We start from the raw sequence: 19,017 nt of genomic DNA on the forward strand, positions 1-19,017 counted from the left end.
CTGTATGTCACACTACCATAACAGTGTCACTACAGTGCTGTAAGTAGAAATAAAAAATAGAAAGCAATGATTTGCAGATCATTTAAACCTTATATTTCTTTGAAATAGTACAAAGACAACATGTCAAAAGTCGAAATTGAGAAATTTTATTGTTTTGAATGCCTGTTTTGAATTTGATGACAGCAACATGTTCCTAAAAAAGTGAGATGAACTGAGTTTACAGAGAGTTTTTCTTGAAGTGTTGAAGAGCCCGTGCAACGATTTCCACTACAGAATCATGTCTGTTTTTAATACAGTGCTGCCTGAGGGTCTGAAGATCACGGCCAGCCAGTATTGGTTTTTGAGCCTTGTCTGTTACACGCAGAGATTTTTCTGGATTCTTTGAATCTTTTAAGGATATTATGTACTGTTGGTGATGAAATTCCCAAGTTCTTTCCTATATTATGCTGTAAAATGTTATTCTTGATTTGTTACACTATTAGCCTTTGTCAATTGGCAGTTACTTTCAGTTGAGTTATTTTCATAAAACAACGGCTGCTTGAGTGATTATCTTACAATATATGAGGTGCCTTCCACCGTACTAAATAAGATTTCAACCATTTGTATATATAAGGTAGGTGTACCTAATAAAGTGGCCAGTGTACACTTTCAACATTCCTTGGAAAAAAGCCTGTGTGACTGAGCGTGTTTGGCCGCAGTGGAGTATGTGAGTGTGTGTTTACACCGAGGCCCACGGTGAGGTGAGCCCGTTTGTGAATGATGAACTGTGGCCGAACTCTCGTTCATCCTCTTGAGATGCCGAGTTTGATGTGGAGACCCTGCAGAGTCGTATAAAGCGAAATTGAATCTTGGAGAGTAACAGAGCTCTCTGGAGTTCTCTAAGCTAGACGAGCTGTAGGGAAGAACAAATGTTCACGTATTACACCTCTCTAAAAAATATCTGATCTGTTGAAATTGGGCTTCAGTGAAATGCGGGTACAGATACAGTGAGGTGTTGTGATGTTATTGTCATTTCTCTTTCTCAAGTGTGTCATATGTTAATGTAGGGCTGCCACTAGATTCAGACGGGATATGCAGTACAGTGTAATTCAACCATTAAGTACAAGTTATTCATTTTTCCGTAGATATTTCTGAGAAGATGAGAGATAGGAGAATCCATGTGCACAAGAAAGGGAAAGTCAAAGGAAAATCAGTTTCCAAAACTATCCATCCATCCATTTTCTAAGCCGCTTCTCCGTCAGGGTCGCGGGAGTTTCCAAAACTAGAGTTAAAAAATTATTTAAAAAAAAGATACGGGGACAATGGGACTCTTAACAACAGTGCAGGACCTGGGAGACCATCAAACCTGTTACCATCAGATAAACAGCACTTAAAGCCTTCATCTTTGAGAGGGAGGAGAAAATCCAGCTCAACATGAGGATGAAGGCATGTGTAGCGGTCGGGAAGCCCTTGCTGAGGAAAGCAAATAGACCAAAAGGAAGAAAATTTGGAGGTTAAACAAAGAAGCTGCTGGTGTTCTCAGAACAATGGACTGACCACTCCAGTTTGAAGCAGAAAATGCAACCAGCTTCTAAGACTGAACTTTGGAGGTGTGGAAAAATAAGCCTATAGATTGGAAGAGCTTTCAGAAAAAAAGAGAAGCTGTAATAAGACCGGAGAGTAGACGCAGTAGAAAAATAGACATTATGTAATTATTATGTTTTCAATTAAAATCTTGTAATGAGTTTATTTTTTGACTGGAATGTAAATAAATGAAGATGAGCTCTGATAGTTGCGCAGTGCTGTATATCAGCTCAAAAAGGTTGTGTGCAGCGCTGTCACCTCACAGCAAGAAGGGCCTTGGTTTGATTCCCCCTCTGGGCGACCAGGGTCCTTTCTGTGTGGAGTTGGCATGTTGTCCCCGTGTCTGCGTGGCTTTTCTCCGGTTTCCTCCCGCGGTCCAAAGACATGCAGTCAGGCATCCTTTTCACTGACGTGGACTTTACACTAAAATCCTTTGCTTTGAGTGCCTCTTTAACTGAATTGCATTTATGTCATTATGTTTCTATTTATATCATTTTTTTTTTCCAGTTTGCTACAATTAAAACACTCATAACACTATTGAAGCTTAATGAGAATGTCACTCTAAATGTGTGGCTGAAACAAGGTTCCACTTATGGACTAAAACTCTGTGTTTGGGTAGTGGCATAAAAGTGCGAATAAATGTGTTTGTTTTTTTTTTTTACATTTTTCGTCACTTCAAAAAAATCTAAACGATCTTTTAAAAATGAACATTGAAAATGTAAAAGCACTTTTGAAAAATACATTATAAATGATGATGTCGTATATATTTAGTTTAGGACCATCTCTATGAATGTCTTGGGGTTAAATGAATCATAATATAAATAATGTAAATATGTGAGGTCTGAATGCTATTTTTATTGTGGGACCACAGTTGGGACCACACCTAAATCAGTAGAATGGCTGATATAGAGTTAAATATGAAATATAAATAAAAAATAGGCTCACTCTGAGGAACATTTGAGGTCTACTGTTTGGGAATTTACTGGAATCGTTCTGTTTCATTTCTTTTGCTGAACTGTTGACAGGAATAAACAGAGGCTAGGCATATGGGTTTTGATGGATATGAGTGGAGTGGTCTGCTCCACTGTGATTTCTCTTTCCATTCCTCTGATTAATTTAAGGCTGTATTTTATGCTGTGAGGGCAGCAGTGTGACCCTGGCTCGATGCTAATAAAATCAGTCAATAGTGTCGTAAGTGTATCGATGGCACTGAGCCAAAGGACTTTTACTTGAACTAATGAAGTAATTTATCAAAGTGCGGTGGAATACCTTCTTAACAGCAGGGTGAGGGTTTGTGAGTGTGTATCGGCCTTCAGCCATTTCTTAACCACACGCTTTGCCTATACCCCCACCCCTCTGTCCCATCACCCCTGTGGGAGTGTGTGCTGTGGGTCTGAGAGAGAATGTTAAGTCTGTCTATAGCACTGTGAGTCACATGATCATGAGTGCTTAGATGATTAGACATAATTAGACTTTCTTTTTATAGGACAGTATGTTGTGCAGGCAGCTGTCATTGATAATGCAGAGAAAGCCATGCGTACGCAAAGATTCACGTGTGCACACAGAGGTGCGCTCAAAAGTTTGGGATCATTCCTTTTAAGGAAATTTAATGTCGCTGATAAATGTACGGAATGATCCTGTTGCAATGCCGCCGCTCTACAGATTTCAACTAAAAGCCCTATTCAAGCTGGATTAGTTTTACTTAGCTAGGGGCTGTAATTTTCACTGCTTACTGAAGAGATCCGTGATTTTAATTCCGCTACAAACTTTTTGGAGCCTGAAGGTAAGGCTACAGTTTAAATGGAGATTGATTTGACCTCATTTCTTAGCGCTCAGCTTCAAGGCTTCAAAAATCGACAACAATTCTGTATGCGTTCCCTCTCATATGCTACGATTGTGCACCATCACTTGGAATTGCTGGTGATAATGGGCATAACCTCACACTGAAAGGAGCTCTGAAGTCTTCTCCCTCGTCCAGTCACACATGGTTTTTGTAGCAGGATACGTCAGATTTAGCCGCATAATGTATTGGTACTTTTTAGACGTGTGGCGCCTGTCACACAATGTACATGTAAATGTATGCATGATGAGCTTTGTATCTGGGCTATTTGAGGTGATTTGGCAAAATTACACAGATTCTTAATCCTGTAAGAACTGGCCAATCAAATCATGCACAGATTAGACTACCGGAGCTCCCGTGGTAAAACTAATCCAGCTCAAATAGGGTTAATTAGTAGTAAGCTGTAAAAATTAAGACATTTTACACTTAGAATACATTTACACTGCTTTCAATATTGCCAGGTTCTACAGCGGCAAACTGATCAGATCTGGAAGTAAACTCTCTCTTTATCTCTTAATTCTCTGAAATACTACAACGTGACTGTCTATATATCTAAAATTAACTTGGAGTTTAATCAAATCAAATCAAATCAAATTTATTTATATAGCGCTTTTTACAACTGATGTTGTCACAAAGCAGCTTTACAAAAATGGGAATCACAGCACAGAGAATCAGACAAAACACTGAACATAATATACAGAATATACAGAACCCCCGTGAGCGCTGAGGCAAGGAAAAACTCCCTCAGAGCTGGAGGAGGAAGAAACCTCGGGAGGACCAAGACTCACATCTAAAGGGGGGACCATCCTACCACTGGTCAGACAACTTATAAGTTAAACATTGAAAAGTCAATTTTACATCCACGCAGTTCTAATATATTCAGGTGTGTATAATCAACAGTGGAAACAATTAGAGTTCATATAGATTTGGATGTGATCTGTAGTGGAGAAGCTGCGTTCCAGAAACTTCCATCAGTCTGGTCAATCAGGGGGACAGGGGGACTTGAGGGTGGGACATCCATCAGTATTGGGCCGGACCGGTGGACAGTCAGTAACTCGGAGGAAGGAAAGATTTAGGAATTAGTTTAGACTGGATTTATGAAGAACAGAAAATGTAAAAAATGATCAGAGTGTGACTAATGACTCCGGCAGGTCTGAATATGACAGCCTAACTAAAGGGAGAGAGCCAGAAGGTAACATAGACACGGAGGCTCCCTGAGACACTGGCATTCACCCACTCCACCGTCCACAAACCTGAGTGACTGCATGTAGTGAGTGACAGCAGCACCAGCATCTCAGTTTACCCACAATTCACTATGTCCATGAACCCCTGGATCTGCAGCCTTATCTAAAGGGAATTAACATTAACTACCAAAAGCTAAACTAAACAAGTAAGTTTTTAGTCTAGACTTAAAGATTGAGACTGTGTCTGAGTCCCGAACATTATCGGGGAGATTATTCCAGAGTTGGGGCGCTTTATAAGAGAAAGCTCTTCCTCCTGCAGAGCTTCTCTGAATTTTGGGAACTACTAGGAAGCCAGCACCCTGTGATCTAAGTAATCGTGGTGGTTCATAATAGGAGATAAGGTCTCTCAGATACTCAGGAGCGAGCCCATGTAGGGCTTTATACGTTAACAGGAGAATTTTATAGTCTATGCGGAATTTGACTGGAAGCCAGTGAAGAGCTGATAGGACTGGACTAATATGGTCAAATTTTCTAGTTTTAGTAAGGACCCTGGCTGCAGCATTTTGAACTAGCTGAAGTTTATTTAAGTTACTGCTAGAACATCCTGACAGTAGCGCATTACAGTAGTCTAGCCTTGACGTAATGAAGGCATGTACTAATTTTTCTGCGTCATGTAAGGATAAAGCATTTCTTAGCTTGGCGATGTTACGGAGATGTAGAAAAGCTGTTTTAGTAACATTAGATATGTGTTTATCAAATGCTAGATCTGAATCTATGATAACGCCAAGATTTTTAGCTGTTGAACCAGGTGTGACTGAGAAGTCGGCCAGATTCAACATTAGGTGTGATAATTTATTTCTAGCAGCTTTAGGGCCTAATAGAAGAACTTATGTTTTATCACTATTTAATAGAAGAAAGTTGTGTGACATCCATGATTTCACATCTTTTACGCAATCCTCCATTTTCTTTATTCTCTGTTTGTCATCAGGTTTGGCTGATATGAAGAGCTGCGTGTCGTCTGCATAACAATGAAAATTAACATTATGTTTTCTAATAACTTTGCCCAGGGGGAGCATGTATAACGTAAATAATAACGGTCCTAAGATAGAGCCTTGTGGAACTCCATATCTAACCTTTGTATAATTGGAGGGTATATTATTTACCCTCACAAACTGAAAACGATCGGTCAAGTATGATTTGAACCACGATAAGGCAGTTCCAGTTATACCGACCATTTTCTCTAATCTTTCTAGGAGGATATTATGATCTATTGTATCAAAAGCTGCGCTCAGATCAAGAAGTACCAGTAAAGAAACGCAGCCTTGGTCAGTGGCAAGAAGCAGATCATTTGTTATCTTAACTAGAGCTGTCTCAGTGCTATGATGAGGCCTAAATCCAGATTGGAATTTTTCATAGATCTGGTTTCTTTGCAGATAAGAGCCAAGTTGTTGGGCCACGGCCTTTTCTAAAATCTTAGAAATAAATGGTAAATTTGAAATAGGTCTATAGTTAGATAGTACACTAGGATCAAGATTTGGTTTCTTGATCAAAGGTTTAATTACTGCTAGTTTAAAGGCTTTGGGAACATACCCCAGGTTTAATGATGAGTTTACTATTGTTAATAGTGGTTTAATTATGTCTGGTAATACCTGTTTTAATAGTTTTGTGGGAACTGCATCAAGTGTACAGGTTGTGCAGTTTGATGAGGAGATAATTTTCTCCAGTTCTAAATGATGTAGTGGGTTAAAAACTTCCAACCTGACTTCGGTAGCTGGATTTTGTTCTATATCAGCCACACCAGATGACAGACAAGATGTGCTATTTATCTGTTGAATTTTGTCCCGAATATTTTCGATTTTATTATCAAAATAGTCCATAAAAGCATTGCTAGTGTGGATTGCTGGAATCTGAGGATCAGTACCTGCCTGATTTTTAGTCAGTTTAGAAATAACACTAAAGAGAACTCTAGGGTTGTTTTTATTAATCTCGATCTGAGAGGCCAGATACTCTGAGCGGGCTTTATTAATTTCTCTTCTATATTCAACAATACTGTCTTTCCAAGCAGAGTGGAATACTTCCAGTTTGGTTGATCGCCATTTTCGCTCAAAATTTCGTACTAATTGCTTTAAAGTACGAGTTTGGTCGTTATACCACAGCGCAAGTTTTTTCTGTCTCTCTTTTTTGTGTTTAAGTGGTGCTACACCATCTAAAGTAGACCGGAAGGTATTTTCTAAACAATCAGTTAGTTTGTCTAGTTCTGCTGGGTTACCTGGAGAGTACACTATGGTTGATAAATCAGGAAGGTTATCAGTAAATTGTTGAGCGGTAAAGGGCGTTATTGAACGTTTCATAGAGTAGCTGGGGGATGTACGTATATTATGACTAAGATGAAGTTTAAAAGAAATAAGATAATGATCTGAGATTACTGAGGTTTGAGAAAGAATATCTAGGTTATCTATGCTAACACCCAGGGTCAAAACCAGATCCAGAGTATGATTACAGTAATGTGTAGGTCCTGTTACATTTTGAGCAATACCAACTGAGTCTAGAATTGATGCAAAAGCCTTTTTTAATGAGTCATCAACTTTTTCAAAATGAATGTTGAAGTCTCCTACTATAATTACTTTATCACTACAAACTGCTAAATCTGCAGCGAAATCACTAAATTCTTTTAAAAATTCTACATAGGGTCCTGGTGGTCTGTAAATATTAATTAAAGAAAATGCATTCTGTTTTGTAATTGGATTAATTATATTGATGTAAAGAAGCTCAAAAGAAGTGAAATTATCATAGTGTTTCTGATTGACAGCTAGGGAATTTCTAAAAATTATGCAGACCCCGCCTCCTCTACCGGACGATCTGGGGTTGTGTATATAATTATAGCCTGCAGGGGTGGCTTCGTTTAATGCTAAATATTCATCGGGTCTAATCCAGGTTTCAGTGAGGCACAACACATCAAATTTCTGATCAGTTATGATTTCATTCACTATTACTGCTTTTGAATTTAGAGATCTTATGTTAAGTAAACCAATCTTTAGTTTTGAAGTGCTAGTGCTACAGTCTGGATATGATTGTTTAATATACGTTAGGTTATTTAGATTTACTGTTTGAGTTTTTTGACATTTATGTTTGACTCGGGGGACAGACACAGTCTGAATACATTGGTATCTAGGTAACGTCTCTTTGCAGCTCACAGACGGTCGGTTAAGCCTCTCTGTCTGCGGCCTGGTCCCGGCTCCGGTTTGTCAGCAGCTTCTAAGGCTACTGCTACTCTGCCGACTAACTAAGAGACTATGTGCTATGCTGCACGAAAGTAAGGCAGCACCATCCCGCGTGGGGTGGACACCATCCCTACCTAAAAGACCAGGCTTGCCCTCAAACATTAGCCAGTTGTCTATAAAGCCCACATGATTGTCCGTACACCACTTGGACATCCAGCGGTTCAGCGAAGAAAGCCTGCTGTAAGCTTCATCGCCACGCCTCATTGGGATGGGGCCAGAACAGATTACCTCTTCGGACAGCGTCTGGGCCTGTTTAACCACCTCTTTAATATTAGCCTTAGTTACTTCAGACTGCCGCAGACGAATATCATTGGCCCCTACATGAATAACTACCCTCGAATATCTCCTATTTGCTAACAGCCTAAGGTTGCCACTAATGTCCGGTGCTCTGGCTCCCGGTAAGCAGATAACTCTAGCCGCTGGTGCCCCTAAAGGAGTAGCTAATTTCACGTGCCGGACGATAGAATCTCCTATCACCAGAGTACCTTTAACAGGCTCCTCAGCGGGTGCTTCACTGAGCGGGGCAAACCTGTTTGACACGTGAACTGGGGGAGCATGGTGTACAGGTGGGCTGGCTGTGGCCTTTGCAGTAGCATTAGCCTTAGCCTTTCGACTATGCCGCCGAGACGTTACCCATTCGCCCTGCTGTGGGGGCTCTAAGGCCGGAGTCGAGGGGGTACTAGCTCTCCCTGGTGTACCCGGGGCTGCTAACAGTGACCCTTGCTGTCTATCCCTTATTAAACCCCGGATACGCAGCTCTAACTTGTCCACCTTCTCTACCAGGCAGTTAACTAGCTTGCACTTTGAACAAACACCACTATCATTATGACTATCGGTGGAGAAGGGGTCTAAACTAAACATGCCACACTCTGAACAAGAGAAAAACCCAGCAGTAGCCATGACAAAAAAAGCACTCACCTTGTTTCAGTTGAAATTAGAAACTAACACAAACCAAACAGCAGCAGCAAACAGCTAATCCAGCAAACCACCAGCAACAGCAGCAAGACAATTTAATGCTGAAGGGAGCAAATATTAACTAACAGCTCCAAGGTGTGAAAAGAAATGTGTCACATGTATGATTCCTTTCTTTAATACTTTTCATATGATGGGTGTAAAATGTTGAAATGCATACGTCTTCATCATTTATAGCTAAGACAATCAGCACGAGGCACTAAGATCCGTATCAAGCCGTATCAAACCGTATCAAGCAGTACAGGCCTTGTAGCAGCTAGAACACAAATGATGGGCAGTCAGAGTTTTTAGAACGGCCTCCGTTTGTTATAATTGTGATGAGGTGTATTAAAAGTAGGTTTGGACCAGATCCAGATTGATCCTTTGCCTTTGGTACAGTAAACAACAGATTTTTTAACAAATGAGGCGGAATCCCAAGAGAGCAATGTCGTTTTTAACTGTATTACATTTGCATGTTGAACTCAATGAACTGAACTGGATCGAACTTCAGTGGTTATCTGTTTCTCTGGGCTTTGGTCAGTGTACCAAAATATTTCATTTTCTTGTTAAAACCACTCATTTTTCAAAGGGGAGGTTTTCCACTACACTGGGCTTACATGTCTAAACTCAAAACAAACAATACTGTGCACATTTTTCATCCTCCTGTTTGAAATATTTCCACGAATGACTCCACTTAGATTTGGTTGTTTTGTTAAATGTTAAATCTGTGAGAAACAACATTTCAATTAGTCAATTACACACACACACACACACACACACACACACACACACACACACACACACACACACACACACATATATATATATATATATATATATATATATATATATATATATATATATATATATACAATTATACAATTATATAACAAGTCAATTATAATCACTCATTATATTTTAGAAAACAGTGGAGCGTTCCTGTCCTGTCTGCCTTGTTTTAGGAAGTCATGTTGAAATTATTTTGCTCGTCTTTCTTGAATTATATGATGTTAAACAGTCAAGTAATCCAAAAATAAGTACTCAGATTCCATTACATTAATATAGTAAGTCCTTGGATTAGGTAACAATTCCATTTTTAACAGTAATTCTGCACCAGAGTACATTTTTAAAGTAAGCCTGCCTGATTTGCAGTGTTTTTAATCACAGATATGATCGCTGTCCAGTCCTGGGTAATCTGACTGAATTATCAAGCTACCTGTCAGCTGCCAAATTGAGCTAAACAGCAGAAAAGCTGTTTTAGTTAAAGACCTGATCTTAATTGCTCTGTAACATTATTTGCTATTTCTTATAATAAAATGTGCACCAGCAACCCTAATAAAGATTAGCCTCAGACTCAACACACATCTGCCTCTGTTTTCACACTGACCTGTGAGTGTGGTCTTCCACACACTTTAACTCTCTGATAAGACTTTTAACACAAGGGCACTTCAGGGATGTGTTTTATCACCATTCTTATTTCTTTGTACACTAATGGGATGGAGCTGAGTAATTTTAAGGTATTTAAACATGCGGATGACATGGCTTTAGTTGGCCTGTTATATAAGAATGAAGATGTTTCTGGCTTTAACATTAGAACACCAGCGCAAATTCATCTCAAGTTAATTAACGCTGAAAAAAACAAAAGAACTTGTTTTTTAAATCATGCAGACTCACTCCCACCACTTATGCTCTGACCAATCTGTGGAAACTGTCCGAGTTTAGTCACAGTATTTAGTATTAGATACACATGATAGATGATAGATGTACACATGGATTATCAGTTGAGCTTAACATAGTGTTGCTTGTATATTCAAGACTCTAATAAGACTTTGCATTTGATTAGGAAATTAAAGGGATTTGGGGTTTGTAATACACACGCACACACACAAACACACAAACACACATATTTTCTAAGCCGCTTATACTCCTGGGTCGCGGGGGGAGCTGGAGCCTATCCCAGCGGTCAGTGGGCGGCTGGCAGGAAACGCCCTGGGCAGGTCGCTAGTCCATCGCAGGGTGGGTTCGTGGTGATGTTTTGGAAAAATTGTACATTAGCTTGATAGAGAGCGTTGTTGTGTTTAGTATCAGTAAACAAAAATAAATTGACAAGGATCATAAAGATGGCAGATAAAATATTAGGATGTCGGCCAAAAGCAATTAAATGATCTCTATAACGGCTGAAGAAGGCTATGATGTTTATTAATGACCCAAAGTGTCCTCTGAATCTTGAGCTTAAGCTGGCACTGCAGAGTACCCCTTTAAATAACCAGATCTGTAAGACATCTTTTTTATTAGTACAATTAAGCTTTCCAGCAAACTTTATTAATTCATACTAATGTACTTAGTCTTGAAAAAATGTATCACTCCACTCTATCATATATATATCATATATATATATAGTTGCTGTCAGAACAAAACAGACAAAACTTCTAAAAATTATAACTTTACAGGAGGAAAAATACTTTTAAAGTTAGTCAGTGGAACCAGAATTTTTCCAAGTAATTTGGGCTGTTTCATTTTGTCCAGTCATCGTGAACTTTACACACAATTTAAACGGCAACAGTCATTTTCAAATCGTCAAAAACTGAAAAATGACAAAAATTGAGATACAAGGTTTCGTTCCAACAATAGCGACATATCAAGACGTTTGAAGAATATCAAGAATATATCAAGAAAATTAAGAGATACCTTTTATTATTATATGCTTTTAGAAATGCTTTTTAGAAACTTAGTGTGTTAATCTTCTTCTTCTTCTTCTTCTTTCGGCTGCTCCCTTTAGGGGTTGCCACAGCGGATCATCTGCCTCCATCTTGCCCTATCCACTGCCTCCTCTACTTTCACACCAACCATCTCCATGTCCACCTTCACTACATCCATAAACCTTCTCTGAGGTCTACCTCTTCTCCTTCTGCCCAGCAGCTCCATCTCCAACATTCTTTGCCCAATATATCCACTATTCCTCCTCAACACATGTCCAAACCATCTCAACCTGGCCTCTCTGGCTTTATCTCCAAACTGCTCCACCTTCACTGTCCCTCTGATCTGCTCATTTCTAATCTTGTCCATCCTTGTCACTCCCAACGAAAATCTCAGCATCTTCATCTCCGCCACCTCCAGCTCAGCCTCCTGTCTTTTAGACAGAGCCACAGTCTCCAAACCAAACATCATAGCAGGACGCACTGCTGTCTTGTAAACCTTCCCTTTCACTCTTGCTGCTATCCTTCTGTCACACATCAGCCCTGATACCCGTCTCCACCCACTCCATCCTGCCTGCACCCTCTTCTTCACCTCTTTTCTACACTGTCCATTGCTCTGGATGGTTCACCCAAGATATTTGAAGTCATCCACCTTTACAACCTCTTATTGTATTGTATTGTACATTTACATGAATTTCAGAATTGCCTAGCATATGGTTTTAATAACAGCGTGCACTTGAGCTGGACTCCACAATTTTGTGCAAAAGCCTCTGATGAGTAGATCAGATTTTACTGACAGTCTTCTGAGCAGATACTTCAGTGGAAGGGATAACACAAAAAAACGATAGTTTCATATAAAGGCCTTAACATTGTCCGTGCCATCATACCTTCTTAGAAAATTTGCTCCTAGTTTTTCAAACTTCTACACTTTTCTGTTGTTTATTTCCAGGTGTAAGCGGTGAATTTATCCACCATCTATGAGCGCTTAGCTGTATTGCGGTGAAAGTGTAATGCTTTGTTGTGAACGCTACCCTAATCGTCGTTGTTCTTCTGTTGTCTCAGTTCAGCGCTGAGGCCCAACCAGTGGCCTGCTTCAATAACCTCGTCCAGGCCAACGTTCGCAACAAGAAGATCCTAAAGAAAGCAGTGCAGAACATCACAGCCAACGGCACCACCGACTACAAGAAAGGCTTCAGGATGGCCTTCGATCAGCTCTCTTTGGTCTGTGTTCCTTCACTCACATTACACCTGCAGTGCTTAATACTGAAAACTGCACAGCTAATTTGACGTATTTATTTCAGTCTCACACGGCTCAGAAAGTTTGAGAACACCTGTCTTTTCTTTTTTTTTTCTTTCTTCGTTTACAGTAACTTTTTAAAAAGATTTTAAAAGACTAAGCAGAACTATTGTGAATAGAAGAGGATCAGCTGTGTACGGATTTGACAATACTAAGTGGTTAGTTGAAATGCAGTAACCCACAAATTTAGGCCACTTTTGACCATAGTTTGGAAAAGAAAACTGTCATTATTTAGGCAAAACTTACTTTTTTACTAGGAGGCCAAATTGATAAGCATGAAACTGAATTATAAAATATACACAAAGGATACTAAATGGCTTTTTTTTTGCAGTTTATTGTTTCTTACATAATTGGCTGGCTCATATGATGGTAATGCAATATAAAAGAGAACTGTATTTGGAAGTGACTGCAATCTCAGTTACATTTTCAATAGATTTGTTCTTTGTTACAGGAGATGACAATTATTAGAAACATCTCCATAGTACTTCATCTAAGTGGCCACTTTATAAGCTTCACCTACCTAATATAGTGCTGTGCAGAAGTCAGAGCACCGTTTCCTTTATCTAATTTTTAGTCAAAAGTGTTTCATTTTTTAGTTCAGAAGCAAAGAATTGTATATAAGGAAACGTAACGGTAAGCATAATATCTGATATATCAGACTTTAATATGTGCACTGTTTTCTTTTGTTCACGCATCTACCCAAACTCACCTCAGCTGCCTTGCAAATGATGAGATTAGGTACACGATAATAATGATAGACGCCCAAGGACGCTGTACAATGAAAATCATAGAAAAAATGAATTTAAAAAGAAATTAAATTAAAAAGAATTTAAAATAGATAATAGCACTGGTTCACCCAAAAGCCATCTGGGAAGGGTGGGTTTCAAGACTTTGAACACAGCCAGAGTTGAACAAGCACGCAACTCAGAGGGGAGACTGTTCCACAGCTGCAGTGGTACAGTAAATGATAATCCATTTGCCTGAGGAAGGTAAAAGTCAGAGAAAAAGAAGTGAAAAAGTCATTTGGTTTACTTTTATCGTGAGAGAACCAGCATGTAAGACTGAACTTTGGAGGTGTGGGAAAATATCACAGCTGTAGTATATTTAGCTGTCAGGAATCCTATGTAAACTTTCTGTTAAATATGTTTTCAGCTTTTTCCTGATGCTGAGAAATTGAAAAACTAATAGCCACTTTGACTAGAGATTAAATAAGGAAAGTGTGGTCTCTTTTAAGGAAAGGGTGGTCTGGTCTTTTGCACATTACTATAGGTCCACTGCGTAAGTGCACAATTACTGACTGTAATACATCAGTTGCTGTGGTTGGTGTAGTGTAGTGGTTAACACCTCTGCCTTCTACACTGTAGACTGGGGTTCAATCCCCACCTGGGTAAGCCCCCTACACTATACCAATAAGAGTCCTTGGGCAAGACTCCTAACACCGTCTTGGCCTCCCTGTGTAAAAATGATCAAATTGTAAGTCAGCCAAATGCCGTAAAAGTTATGCACAGTCTGTCAGTTTGGCTCTCACTGAAGAAGAAAAGTGAAAATCAAAAATGAGTCAAAGATTATCAGTAGAAGTCGAAGTTCCCAAACTTTTTATGAGGTGTCCTCACAGAGCTGGACTATACTGTAGTTTACAGTTCAGTCTGAAGACAACGGCAGAAAAGGGAAAAACTAGTGAAGCCTGTCACTCCTGTGGCAGCTGCTGTCAGGTGGATAAGAGAGTAGATAGTGCCATCTGCTGGCTGCCTAATGGCTACATTACTGAACTTCAGCCTTCAGCAGTGATTCTCAAGCCTAGTCTTGGAGTAATCTCTTCCCCATAGATTTCTGTGTTTTTTGTTCTTCTCCAGTACCCTTGAAGCAGGTAATCAGCTAATTAAAGGGGAATTACAGTCATTTCTGAATTTTTCTATCTTTGAGATTTCATTCAGAGTGGTTTGATGTGAAACAGAAGCTTGCAGATATGGATTTGATTTTACAGTGGTGGTGATAGGAAACAGGGTTTCAGTGCCCACACCACGGATATAGCCGCTTGATTTACTATCCAAAATGACCAGTTAATCTTTTAACAAGGAATACTGAGAAAGGTAAAACAATGATTTCATTTGAAGACTTCTTTACCTTTAAGTATATACTTCTCCACCATGAATAGACTTTAAAATATATGTTTTAGGCTGAAACCTCAATTATGAATCTCATAACTACAATTATGTAATGTCTCAGGCTTCAGGCAGTTTGTTCATAACCATTTTATGTTGTTGCTTTCTGCGGGGGAGCTTTTAGAGGCATTAAACTCTTTAGACATCTGGTTCCTATCGCCACCACTGTGAACAATTCTGACTCAGATTTCACTAGAAAGGAGCATTTCACATCGAACCCCTCTGAATGAACTGAATTACACACAAATCCTTTAAAAATGGTGATGAAGTAGGTTTGTTACAGCAGAAAATAGGAGCAAAGTCCTGCAGGGTGAGTTAAAAGTCATAGGACACGTTTTATTTTATTTTTAGTTTTATTATGGACTTTTATCTCTGGGGTCATCTAGAACGAATTGTGTATGCAGAGAAAATCCTCATCAAACACCACTTTCAGCACCGCATCGTGGAGGCTTGTGACAGCATAAAAAAATAAAATAAATAAATAAATAAATAACGGTGTCCTGTGACTTTTGACCCTGTACAATGTTATTTGGGATTTAAATTGTGGGCATAAAAATGGTCGATGTGATCTGATGTCAGTGCTCAGAAACCTCATTTAGCTGGTGAAATGTCTGTCTGTGTGTTATAGTTGAATGTGTCCAGGGCAAACTGCAATAAAATCATCATGCTCTTTACGGATGGAGGAGAAGATAGAGCGTCTGAGATCTTCGATGAGTTCAATCGTGATCGCAAGGTGAATAAGCGCAACACACACGCGCAGCTATAAAGACATCTTGCTGGATAAAAGCTCTAATCCCCAGTTACCTTTAAACCCGTTCAGGTCCGCATCTTCACTTTCTCTGTGGGCCAACACAATTATGATAAGGGACCTATCAAGTGGATGGCCTGCTCAAATAAAGGTAAAGGGGTTTTGATTTAGAAAGATAGATTATATAGATTTGTGTAGATTTATTTGCAAACTTAAGTTGGGGCAGTATGTGAAATGCAAAGAAAAGCAGAAAGCTGAAAATCTGTTAATCCACTTCGACCTGTATTTCAACAACACCAGCACAAAAACAAGACATTTAATGTTGTATCTTATCAACTTCATTGTTTTTTGTAAATATGCACTCATTCTGAAGTTGACTCCAGTAACACTTTCCAACTAATTTGGGACAGGAGCAGTTTAAGACTGGAAACATTGCAAAATGTTTACAATTATTCTTACAGGTGATGGAATTGTGCTTAAGTATAAAAAGAGCATCCAGTAAAGACAGAGACCTTTACGAGCAAAGATGTGTCAAGAAAAAAGGGTATCAGCAAAAAATGAGCAATGTTCCTCAACAGCTGATGGCGAAGATTTGAGGTATTTCACCCTCTACGGTGTATAATGCCATCAAAAGACTCAGGGGGGTTCAGAGAAATCTCTGTCTGGAAAGCACAAGAATGCATGCCCCTGATGTTCGATCTCTCAGATGACACTACATTAAAAAAAATTGTTTCTGTGACTGATATCACCACATGGGCTCGGGGATACTTTCACCAACTGTTGTAAATAAACACTGTTGCTTCCACAATGCAAGTTAAGACTGTACTATGTACACCAGAAGCCATATATCAACGTTCAAAAACACAGCCTTCTCTGGGCCCGAGCTCATCTGAAATACACAGTGGAAGTGCGTATTGTGGTCTGACGTGTTAACATTGCAGATTTCAGATCGTGAAAGCACCATTAATGCTGAAAAGATTTTGGAGCAACATATGCTGCCTTTTAGACGCCGTCTTTTTCAGAGACGTCCATGCTTATTACAACGGCAAGAAACATTCTGCATGTTACAACAGCATGACTGTAGTAAGAGAGTGCGGCTGCTAGACTGACCTGTCTGCTATTAAAAACATGGCACATTATGACGTGCAAAATATGATAACGAAGGCTCTGTAATGTTTCAACAAAAGAAAACAAAACCAAGCTTATAAGGTAAAACATCGAGTCATTTCTCTGCGTTTTTGAACTGTTTTCAGTTTAATACAGGTGAACATACAGAATGGGTTGATCACTGCTTGCTGTTTTTATTAGCATTTCACTTCCCCAATCTTTTTTGGAAATGAGGTTTGAGTAACCGTACAATAATAATAAAGTACTCACTGTTACTAATCCATTCTTAAAGCAGTCTTAGACTGTTAGATATTAGAATTTCTCTTATTTCCATGCTTGAAATATTGTCATTTGCCATATCATGAAATGGGATATGTATGTCATTTTTCTATTACTATTACTTTTTAGGCTATTACTATGAGATTCCATCTATCGGAGCGATCAGGATCAACACACAGGTAAATCTTACCAGCTGAGCAAGAGCTAAACTAGTCTTAACACACTTCATTTGGGGAATTTATTTGGATATGGAATAGAGGCTTGTGTTACTCTTGCACTGGCTGAATTATTACCAACCTGATTTTTGTATCATTTGTATCATTTTGTATCATTTATATCATTTTTGTATCTCTCTAAATGTAATTAAAGGAATAATAACTGCTGCTGACGGCGAATGATGTCACTTTCTTAATGCTAATTATTGACGGTTCGTTTTCATTCTTTGTTAGCTTTGTTGTGGCTGAACCATTCCTTTAATATCTAGGAGTACCTGGATGTGTTAGGCAGACCTATGGTGAAAGCGGATGAGGATGCCAAGAAGGTGCAGTGGACCAATGTCTACCAGGATGCGCTGGTATGTTTTCTTTTTTGCCATCAGCTTCTCCTTTACTCACTGTTATGTGTTATGACATGGACAATATGACAACAAAGGCACCATCGTGTTGCAAAAATCCATCTGCCGATCTTTTGAGCATGAAATGGATGTTGTGCCAACTTTTAATATGAAAAAAAGCATCAAAGCAACATAATTAAAGGACGAAATCACTCTCAGGATGTGCTGGGAAGTCCTCTTTATTGCCTTAACCTGCTCTTTCATCCAGACTCATTTGTGCAATTGAGATTAAGTGAACCTTATTAGTCCCACAACTGGGAAATTTCACCTCCTCATTTAACCCATCTGTGAAGTGAAACCCCACATAGACTCTAGTGAGCACACACACACTAGGGGGCAGTGAGCACTCTTGCCCGGAGCGGTGGGCAGCCCAATCCGCAGCACCCGGGGAGCAGTTGGGGGTTAGGTGTCTTGCTCAAGGACACCTCAGTCATGTGCTGTCAGCTCTGGGGATTGAACCGGTGACCTTCCGGTCACGAGGCTGGTTCCCTAACCTCTTTACTCTGTTGTTGTGTGATAGGAGCTTGGCCTGGTCATCACAGGAACGCTGCCAGTGTTTAACAAGACTGGCAAGACAAGCAGCAGGGACAAGAACAAGGTACAGAGCTGTATTTGCATGCGTTACAGTTTGAATTTCACAACTGAAGTTCAACAAGATAATTGAGCTTCTTTGTAAATAATAGATTAAACTGTACTCCTGAATTCAGTTCATCTCTTCAGCTGATTGACTTCAGAGCCAAACACAGCCATGTCTATCTGACAGCACCTCATAGGTTTTATAATGAGTAAGCAATATTTGGGTAGAATTTGTATGGATGAAGCCATTAGATAAGTTGCTCCCTTATAACTGGTGCAGGCACTATCGCAGTCTGCTGAAGACGCTGTCCAGTGCTAACATTACTGATATCACTGGTGATGCACGCATCGTTTTTTATATGTTGTTGGCAAATGACATTTCAGAATCAACGCACTTCAGCCATAAACTATCTCACTGCATTGCAGTAGCTGGAAATAACTTATTAAGTGAGCTGTTTGTGAAGCTCACCATTAAAAAGCTGTGCTGGAACAAGAGGACCACAGTCACTGAGTCATAGCAATACACAGTGCTGGGCTTCAGGTTGGATTTACGGGTCAGACAAAAAACAATAACATTTTGTTGCATTAACTTTATTGGCACCATTAATAAATGAATCAATTACATGCTGAATATCAGGAATCAGGTGCACATTTCATTTACATTCTCTATCAACAGGCTTGTTGTCATTGCAATAATGTATTTCCCCCAAAACAAGACTG

General features: G+C 39.4%; 1 protein-coding gene across 2 annotated transcripts in view; it reads left to right on the top strand.

Annotated features, from left to right (window-relative positions):
- cacna2d1a (calcium channel, voltage-dependent, alpha 2/delta subunit 1a) overlaps positions 1-19,017 on the top strand; it is a 172,985-nt gene that overhangs the window by 111,278 nt on the left and 42,690 nt on the right. For both annotated transcript variants that reach the window (XM_017706447.2, XM_017706448.2), the window contains exons 11-16: positions 12,578-12,736; positions 15,603-15,707; positions 15,795-15,873; positions 17,238-17,287; positions 17,593-17,682; positions 18,242-18,319. In XM_017706447.2, coding sequence (XP_017561936.1) covers positions 12,578-12,736; positions 15,603-15,707; positions 15,795-15,873; positions 17,238-17,287; positions 17,593-17,682; positions 18,242-18,319 — 561 coding nt within the window. The remainder of the gene's footprint in view (positions 1-12,577; positions 12,737-15,602; positions 15,708-15,794; positions 15,874-17,237; positions 17,288-17,592; positions 17,683-18,241; positions 18,320-19,017) is intronic.

Source organism: Pygocentrus nattereri, chromosome 11 (assembly GCF_015220715.1).
Source record: "Pygocentrus nattereri isolate fPygNat1 chromosome 11, fPygNat1.pri, whole genome shotgun sequence".
Lineage (NCBI taxonomy): Eukaryota > Metazoa > Chordata > Actinopteri > Characiformes > Serrasalmidae > Pygocentrus > Pygocentrus nattereri.